Genomic DNA, 9,815 nt, shown 5'->3' with positions numbered 1-9,815 from the left:
GAAAAGGCATAACCAAAGGAACTAAACATTTTCTTAGTTTTCAAGTAACATTAATCTTCCTGAGTCTCTGTTACCTCAGTGACACAGCTTTGTTGTTTTGTGAGAAGCCTTTATCTACAAGAAGTGCACATTTCTGTCATACCTGGAAGTGAGATGTTAAGCAGTTGGTGAATACAATGCCATTACTGACAGTGCAAAGTGAGCTGTTGGTTAAAAGGCCAATGACAAACAAAGCTTCTCAAGGTCTGCTTTTCCTCCTAGGACTTCTGTAGATCAACAGTTATTTAAATACCAGGAAATTGTGAATTGAAGATAATAATGTGTATTAATAATAGTTGCAAACCATACCAGCTGTATGTTTGTATAACTCATGTCGTTACATACATATTTTATTATTTTATCAATAATTTCCAAATGATTTAGGCCAATATGTCTGAGGGTCCAAGAGAAATTGAGAATATTGATGTCTTTATTACCAACCTTTAGCTGACAACAGATCCTTCTATCCATCCCAACTGTAAACTTGTAGATCAGTAGCCCTGAGATCATGGTTTAAGCCCTACTATGCGGTATTATATATTAGACATTACATGTTTTGTGAATTAATATTTTGATGTTTTATAAAATACAGAAGACTTCTCTTAGGGTAGGTCGAGCCAGAGATCTTTTTGACCTTTAATTCTGGGATAAGTGATACGGTAACTACATTCAGTGCCAGGAACAGCTGAATCTGCATGTGAAAGACTGATGTAGGTTTTCATTTAGTAATCAAGTCTGTAATGCTTTTGCTTATTTCTTGATTTGTCCTTTTCTCTGGCAGGAACATCAGTATTGCCTAACTACTGATCTTAATAGCCACTTCTGCTAATAAAAGAATGTCACCATGTAATGATTTATATTGGTACTGACCTTAAGGCACATTTTGCACATGAAGAATATGTGGCCACTGGCCACTGGGGTACTTGAAACCTCTTGTGCTTTGTAGGCTGTAGAATTTGGTCTTCTGTCTTTCTCTTATGGAATTTCAGATGAGGCTCTCGCCCTGGCCCTGAAGTGGGAAGGTAAACTCTTGGTTCTCTTGGGCTCAACACCTTTGTTCCCATATTTAGTTCTTCAATATCGTTCTAGGACTGACAAGATCCATTAAGACATAGCACCATAAAAATAATAATCTGAGAGATGGACTGTTAACTGGGAGAGAATTTTAGGATGGTTTCTTCTTTCTGTCTTCTATAGTATTCTGGAACATTTTTCCTATGTCTCTCCACTGTTGTTAAACCTCATTTGAAAACATATGCTGCCTTGCCTGCACTGTTTTTTTTTTTCTTTTTTTCTTTCTTTTTTTTTTCTCTCTCTTTGTTCTTTCTTTTAACTTTGCAGCTGATTTGCTTACTAATCTGCGTGAAACATTTCTGCTATATAGGATGCTTTGTCAAAGACAGTGCTTCTTCTTCAGCTAATGCATTTATAAAAACAGGAGAGCAAGATAATCTCCAGGCATGAGTTTCAAGAGTACTGGCACATTTAACAGTAGGCACAATAGCAAAGACTTTTTCAAGTACAGATATATCAAAGTGAAGATTTTTCTGTGTGGCTGAAGAATAGCAGAGAGGCCTTCATTTAAGACATGGGAAATGTTTGCAATAGTTGCAAGTATAGTCAGATGCAAGAGATACTTCAGAATGTATCTTAAAGGAAAGAATAACAAAGAAAGTGATGAAGATAGCAGGGAATAAAATAAAATCCTGTATTGGTGAGTCAAGAGGAGATGGGAAATCAGGCTATTTTACTTGACCTCTCTATTTTTTTTTTTTAAATTTTTTTTGGGGGAGGGAGGGTAGAAGGGAGAAAAGAGAAATGGTTTTATGGACAGAAATATATAGTTCATCTAATCCATCCGGACACCATCAAAATGTCTGCTATATGAGAAATGGTTAATAATGAGGAATAGATGAGAATTTTGAGATGAAAGGAGTTGGCTAAAGATGGAAGGGAAAAGCATATTTTATTTGTAAGAGCACATTGGTGTGTATATTGATAAATTAACCTATCAGGTATAGGGAGTTAACTCAAGGAGTTTCTTAAGGACTAATCTTATTTCATTAATAACTGTGATACAATACTAAATTTGCTGATGACACAAGGTTATTAATACAGAGCGGAATTATGATACCAGTCAGATTGAAAGGACTTTAAGGACCAGAATAATGGGATGAATTTACTCCCACGAAGTGCAGCACCATTCAGCTAAGGCTAATACTGAGAATTCAGACTTTAAGATAGGAGTTAATGAGTTTTAGAAGACTGTGGACAAGAATGACCTCATGCATTAATTGATCACAAGATAGCTGTGAGCTGCCAATGTGGTATATTTGGTAAGCTAATTCATGTACAGAGATCTTCATGGAAGGAATTACTTCCCTGAAATTCCTCTCTGCAATACCATTTGTCATTCTGGTCACATTTATTCAAGAGAGGTGAAGTCTAACTGCAGCAGATGCAGAGAGGACAGTAAGGGTGATGAGGCGAATGGAGAGCCTGTTTTAGGAGTGAAGACTAAATGCTCACCTTAGCTTGTTTTAACCCAGGATTAGAATAGATACAACTACAGTCTTTAAATAACAGGAAAGGAAGAATGATTTAAAGTACAGGACAACACTGGCACAAGAAGAAACCCAGTAAACTGGCCAACAGTAATTTTAGGTAGGAAATCTGAAGTTTCTATGGCAACCAGAGAGTAAAGATTACTCAAAGACAAAAAAGTTGTTAGTTTTAATATAAAGTTTGACATGTTTATGACAGATCGCGTTCATGGTTGTCATAGCAAGGAACTGGACTCACTGGCTACCTCTGTGTTAGGAAATGAACGGTGCCAGTCTGGCTCTGAGGCTCTCTCACCATTGTCCACACACACAAATCCACTTAACCTCCCAAGCTGGGGCACGGGCATCCTTACTGCCTGTGAAGAGTGTCTGGGCTGGGCTGAGCTCCAGTCCCTTTACTGCGCCCAGTATTGTTTAATCCGCGTTACTAGTTCCAGAGATGTTTTCAGGTCCCTGCTCATTGTAAAGGGTTGAGAAGACTGATACAATATCATATAGAACTCCCTAATGAAATCATAGAATCATAGAATCACTTAGGTTGGAAAAGACCTCTGAGATCATCAAGTCAACCATTAACCTAGCACTGCCAAGTCCACCACTAAACCCTGTCCCCAAGTACCACATCTACACATCTTTTAAATACCTCCAGGGATGGTGACCAACCGCTTGCCTTGGCAGCCTGTTCCAATGCCTCTCAACCCTCTCAGTGAAGAAATTTTTTCTAATATCCAACCAACTTTATTGAGATTTTTACCATTTGTGTTCCTATTTTTAAAATGTAAGTAAATTCTGCTTTATGTAGATATTCAAAAAAAAAAAATAGTAAACCTGGGGGAAAAAAAAAAGTGTTCTTTTTAAAATAGAAAATAATTTGCTTAAATTTCATCAAGTAATATGCTATTAGATGCTACTATTAGGTCAGAAATCCTACAAATACCTGGAATGAGGACATACGTAAATGTATTTTTTCTGTTCTTACTCTGTCTTCATGCAAGAGCAATTAACTACTTTTGGAGAGTGGATAGCAGATTCGACATTGTAGGGCATTGGTAGTTCTTCTTATGGAAAGATATGAAGAATGCAGTTTATAATCTTACAAATACATATTTATTGTTATTTTATTTTATTTTATTTTTATATTATTGGAGGGCACTAAATTATAGGAGAGAGTATGGGGACCAGTGTACAGATGATGACAGCACAATGAGTACTTTCCAGTGTTTTCCTTTTTAATTATATAGCTGTTACAAAGAGTTGACCAAAGTGGCAAATGAACAATCAGAATTTTTCTGCAAATGGCAATAGGAAAATGAAGCAACAGTTTCTTAGCAACAAACTAGAAAATATGCTAAATAATATTTTTTCCTGCTGAGGTTTGTGTATGCTACGTTCCAAGCATTGTTCCGAAGTAGACACGGATTTTTGTGTGTGGTTCTTTTAGAGGAATGTTCTTACAGGTTTGCCTTGACATGGAGGTTTTCTGAAGAATAGCTGTTCATGGACACATTTTTTCTTAGAGTAAGTATGGAATAAGAAATCTTATTTTGCAAGGCAAAGGCATTAGGTTGAACATTAAAGCTGCATTTTTTAATGGCTTGTTAAACTGTAGAAATAAATAAAATATAAAATAAAATAAAATAAAATAAAATAAAATAAAATAAAATAAAACCATTCCCATCAGAAGTTGCTCATTTGGACATGTTGGCAACAGTTGATACAGCTCTGGCTGTCTCTTGGTGGTGGTGAAAAGATTGAATCAAATTTCTGCACACTCAGTTTAGGGATTGAGTCCTGAACAGAACTGTGATTATGCAGTGCCTAATTTACATAGTGTACTGCATGAAAGGGCATTTATTATTACTTTTAATATTAAATTAACAGGAAAAAGGGGAAATGACAGAATGAAACATTTAATTTTGACCTTTAAGGAAACTCTTCATTTTGAAAGGAAATATTCAGCTAAAAAGTAGTCTAAATTAAAAATATGTTAAAAAAAGCCAAGGAAATGGGAAAAAGTGCTTTGTCCCATTTTTTTTTTCTTTTACAAAATAATCTAAATATATTCTACTGATTTTTTTTCCTCCTTTATTGGTTTGGCCCTTGCACAGGAAATACTAGCTTTTAATGTGGAGTACATACACTTTGTCTGAAAGCATTTCTTGGCATGTCCTTCTATATCCTCCAAACCAGTTCTTTCAAATTTCAGCTGACATGGGCATTGCAATGCATGTTGAGACTTCCAGAATTTTTGACTTTTGGGACTAATTTACTTACAGGTTAATTCTTTGGGAACATGTGACAGATAAAGAATTGCAACTTTTTCAATGCAGTTTCCAGAATGTTGACACCCAGCTGCTGGGCAGCAAAGGAGAACTGCACATGTATGAAACATGGTAAATCCATACACACAAGGGTCTGTGGATTCAGCCAGCGTACTGGAGGAATAGCCACGTCCTCCCCACTATCTTGTCTTTGGTTTTAGTCATCATCCATATTGCATGTACAGTTTATTGCGGTAGAACACATAAATAACACTATTTCTCTTCTTTCAGTTAGGTATGCATGCCATTGTCCCAGGTGCTCTGCAATTTTCTCCGTCAATGAAGGATTATTTAAAATCAACCCTGTTTTGACTTCACAGGCTTACACAGCTCCTCTGTTAAAATGGAGGTCCCAATTCACTCTGGATTTCACAAAAGCAGTATGAAATAGCACTTCATACTATTACAATAGCTCTGACAAGGTTGAGAATGAAGCTGGAAGTAAAGCTTTATTTGCGAGAAGAGAGCAGTGGAAAAGGGAGGAGCTGAAAGCAGCAGCAGTGGAAGTGAAATCATGCGTGACTTTCATCACAGATGAGAATGAAAGACCATTTGGGAAGAATATGCCTGCAGCTTTACTACTGGGGGGATTAACATATATATGTAATTTTGGAACAAAATATGAAAGCCTTTTTTTTTTTTTTTCTATCTAACAAATTTGTGGGTCAAAAGGAGATAAGTATATTGAATAGTGGCAAGTTAATTCCTTCTGTGATGTTCATTCTGGTCTGGTATTTAATTAACAGAAATCTCATCTTTATTCTGCTTTTCACATTTTCAGGATGTTACAAACATATCTACTATAAACATATTTCACATATCTATTGATTTTAAAATTGACAGGAGTTACGCATGTGTAATGTTGCCTGAACTGAGTTATAAGCACAGTTTTTTAAAGACATTAAGGGACTTGTTTGCATCTTTATAAAAAAGCCTTTTCTTTTGTGGCTTACAAAAATTATATAATGTATAATATGAAAAAATATCCTAATCATAAAGCTAAACTCAACATGCCTCAGTCTTTAAAACTGACTTTTGAAATACCTGACTTGAAAACTGCAGTGAGCTCCTAATTCAAGGAACATGAAAGAAAACATCTTTGCTCTCAGAAGACCTTTAAGATTCATGAGAACTATTTGCAAGGTGAAATAATTACAAACTGGCTGTGAACAAACTTGTGAAAGGATTTTTCTGACTCAGATTAGGATTTGAAGAAGTTTTTCTAATATTTTACCATTGGATGTCTTGGTTGTCGGAACTCTGAATTTGAGAACATTTTATTAAGCTCTTTTTTTTTTTTTTTTTTCCTTAATTTCTGCCTAGTTAGTTAATGACTTTGAGAGGACATTGGTAGCTAATCAATTTCCAGTCTGGTAACTTTCCCTACTTAAAAGGATTATGCAAAAGACATTTTCAAAATAGTGTTTTTGGTTGTACACGTTGGCTCATCACAATGTCTTGAAAACACTGACTGTTTCAGTTTTCAGTTACATAACAATTAATTATTTAATTTTTGTATGTACTTTGGTTCAGATTTTTCTCTTGGCAATTTTGATGTACGTTTGAAGTAATGGAGATGCTTTAATTCTTTATTGTTTTAGTGGCTTAACTGAGCACAGGTCTTGGCCTATCCAATACACAGAGAAATAACGCATAATGTTTATTTATTTATTTATTTTTTTTGCTAAATAAAAGCTGAGATACCAATCATAAAAGTCAACCAAATTCTTGGCAATGGGCTACATAATATTGTCTAATCCTTACAACTTCTGGAGTTATCTTTACCAACAAAACTTGTTGGGTCACGGGTGCTTTTCAAAGCAGCAGTGAAATATTATGAAGTCCTCAGATAAGCTCTTGTAAAGTATCTACAGTTGTTTGTTTGTTATGAACGTGGTTGTTTGGTTGTTTCCTTTGCAGTAATTGCAAAGGCCACTGTCTCAAAGCCCAGAGAACTCCCTGGCTAGGTAAGCGCCAGGTGCGGTTGTGTTTGTTGATTCTCGCCCTGCATGCTTTCTGCTTTGGTAGCCCACCTCCAAAGACGTTGTCACATTAAGTTCTTCAGAAAGGTAGTGTTTCCATGCTTATTTGTCCATCCTTCAGGGGTGAAAGTGGCATACCTTTATTTTGAAACACTCTCCCTTGTACCCCAAGTGCACCCTGTGAAGCAGTCCTACGGCTCCCAAGGCGTAACTGCATGCCTCAGGAAGAGCTCCTGTACCAGGGCTGAGGAAAAGCACCGCAAAGATGAAGAAAAAGAAGTTATGAAGAGCGGAAATGATGTCTTCGTTGCAGGTTCACAGTTCCCTGATAAGTATGTCAAAGGTTTCTTTTTATCTTTCGCCTTTAAATGAAATTAATTTGAAAGCATTCACTGGGGGAGAAATCTGCTTTGGGCATTTCACATTAAATGCTGAATTTTTACAGATTTACTCCCGTGTCATTCTCCTTCCAAGCACTTTGGAGGCGAGGCACGGCCGAGCACACCTGGCCGGGGGCGGGCGCTGTGAGGGGGGCTCCCGGCCCACAGCCGTGGCGGGGGAGGCCGCGGCGGCGGCGGGGACCCCCCGGGGAGGCGACGGGGGACGGGGACAAGAACAAGCCCCCGGTGTCTGAGCGCTGAGGGGGCCGGGGCTGCCATCGAGCTACGCCCCCTCCTCGCGTTCAGATATTGCCGCGCTCGGCAGCAGTTTTGCCCCGCGGAGGCCGCTGTAGCGCCGCGTTGCCCCGGCGACCGGCTCGCGGGGCTGTCCCGGCCCGGTGCCGGCCCGGCCGGGGAAAGTTTCCCGTCGGGGGCCGGGCCCGGCGGGGCACCGGGCGCTGCCGCAGTGTGCGCGCTGAGGCCGGGCTCCGGGCGGGCGGCGGCGGCGGCGGGCGCGGCGCGGCCGCTCCTCGGGGGCGTTGCGCGGTGCCGGCCCTTCCTCCGCCAGCCTCCGGGGGAGCGGCGCCTCGCCAGAGGCTCTAGGTGGTGCGTGCACCCGATGGTCTTCTTCTGCAGGATGGATTTTAGCCAGGGCAATCTGTTCGGATACATAGAAGACCTGCAGGAGCTAACTATTATAGAGAGGCCGGTCCGCAGGAGTCTGAAGGTATCTGCTCCGACGGGGAACGGTGCTTTACGAGCCGCGTGAAATTGTCTCTGCTTGTGCCTGGCTACCTGACCGGGCGGGCTGCTTGCCCGGCACCCGGGTGTTAAAGCCTGCTTTCCTTCCTCCTGGAATAAACAGTCTTGAGTCCCATACAGCAGGGACTTAATATTTTCAGAATAAGCATGTTAAGCTGCAAAAAAAATAGACTAACTTAAGTCTTTAGATTAATTTACATGCGACTTGTTTATACTTTCCTTTCAGTGATTAATTGCGGTAGTGCCTGGCATGGAGCTGTACTTTCATTACCTCCCAGCTTTTCCCGGTGAACCATTTATTTGACTCAGTTTGAAGCTGGAGATTTCAAGGATTAAATTTAAATTACTCTTGGAGCTGTCCCTGGATGTGGGGAGGAAGGGGTTGCTTTTAGAAGATTAAAATGAGGAAATAGTAAGGCATTGTAAACTCATAATCTCTATTTCACGCTTGACAGACACCAGAAGAAATAGAAAGACTGACAGTTGATGAAGAACTCAATGATATTGAAAGGGCTGTTTACCTACTCAGGTATTTCCTAAAAATGTTACTGTCAAACATTACTGACCTTCATGATTATGTATAGCTTTTTTTTTTTCTTGTGTATTTACTCCTTGCTCCTTTTATTTTCTGTCTTGCAGTAGTAGTTTTTACTTTCCTCTACGTTGATTGTATAAACAAGATAAAAATAGGTACTGTAGTTTTTTTCTCTTTTTTTTTTTTTTTTATATTGCATCAATAGGCTGCCCGTGTAGATGTACCAACATTTCTGAGTTTCTAATATGGCCCTCACCAACACTGACTAGCACTTCATCTTCTTTTTCCCCTGCAGTTGATTTTGCAAGATACCCTGAGTGTTAACATCAATAATGCCAATTGTTTGATGCCTTCGTATTTGCTCTAAGGCATGAGCAGTTACCACACACTGGTAGCAGAGCTATTTGAGCATACTGTATAAATCTGGGCTTTCTGAGGAGAATGCAAAACTGATCTCTCAAGTTGTCTTTAGGAAATACTGTGGAAGATACTATATTAATGCTTCCCTGTGTTCTGGTTTTTCATTTTACCTCCTCCTTGTCCTTTAAAGTATTTATCTGCAGTTACTGGAAAAACTTAAACATTGATAGTTAAAATACAGATCTCTTTCAACTATTGTGTAAGTCAGCGTTGAGAGTGCAAGTATTCTGAAGGATTTTGATTTGCATATTCATTTTTAAACAATACCTAGTAATTGGAGAAACAGCTGCAGATTCCTCACAGTTTGCTTATTCTGCTATTTTAAGTGCTCTTCTAGTCTATTACTGTCCTCAATGTTTAGAGTACGTATTCCCAGTGCCTTAATTTTCCCTTCTTGGGGTCTGTGCAATTATTTTTAGTTCAGTGTTTTTTTGTCCACTAGTACTACTCTTGAAAAAAATATATATTTTTAATGCCAAACCTTATTAAATACTGGATTTAAAAACTTTTGTTTTATAAGTAGTACTTGTAATCAAAGTAGTCTGTTGACTCTAGGGAAATTCAGAGGAAACAGTTTGTGTGTGGTGCATATCATTGGAAAGATGCACGTCAATTTCATTTTTTACCTCACAGCAGGGAGCATGGTTGACTTCCCCCTAGCCCCGTGGCAGCAAATTTCTTTGTTCTTTCTGCTCTTTTCTCAATTAAAGATCATGTTTCTAGCAATATATCATTACTGGATCATTGCCTTGTTAAAGGGTAAAAGGTTCTACTTCATGTCTTTCATCTTACTAATTGCTTTTCAACCTGGC

At 38.8% G+C, this 9,815-nt stretch overlaps 1 protein-coding gene across 3 annotated transcripts in view; it reads left to right on the top strand.

Annotated features, from left to right (window-relative positions):
• The first annotated feature begins 7,799 nt into the window (after positions 1-7,799).
• The window catches only part of PPP4R4 (protein phosphatase 4 regulatory subunit 4), a 74,767-nt gene continuing 72,751 nt past the window's right edge, over positions 7,800-9,815 (top strand). For 2 of the 3 annotated variants that reach the window (XM_040559023.1, XM_040559021.1), the window contains exons 1-2: positions 7,800-8,013; positions 8,504-8,577. In XM_040559023.1, the coding sequence (XP_040414957.1) occupies positions 7,906-8,013; positions 8,504-8,577 (182 nt within the window). In that variant the 5' untranslated portion in view covers positions 7,800-7,905. The remainder of the gene's footprint in view (positions 8,014-8,503; positions 8,578-9,815) is intronic. The other variant, XM_040559020.1, reaches the window with a different exon arrangement.

The sequence above is a fragment of the Cygnus olor genome, chromosome 5 (genome assembly GCF_009769625.2).
Source record: "Cygnus olor isolate bCygOlo1 chromosome 5, bCygOlo1.pri.v2, whole genome shotgun sequence".
NCBI classification, from domain to species: Eukaryota; Metazoa; Chordata; class Aves; order Anseriformes; family Anatidae; genus Cygnus; species Cygnus olor.
Note: the sequence above shows the minus strand (reverse complement) of the source record. Positions and strands in the feature narration are given on the sequence as shown.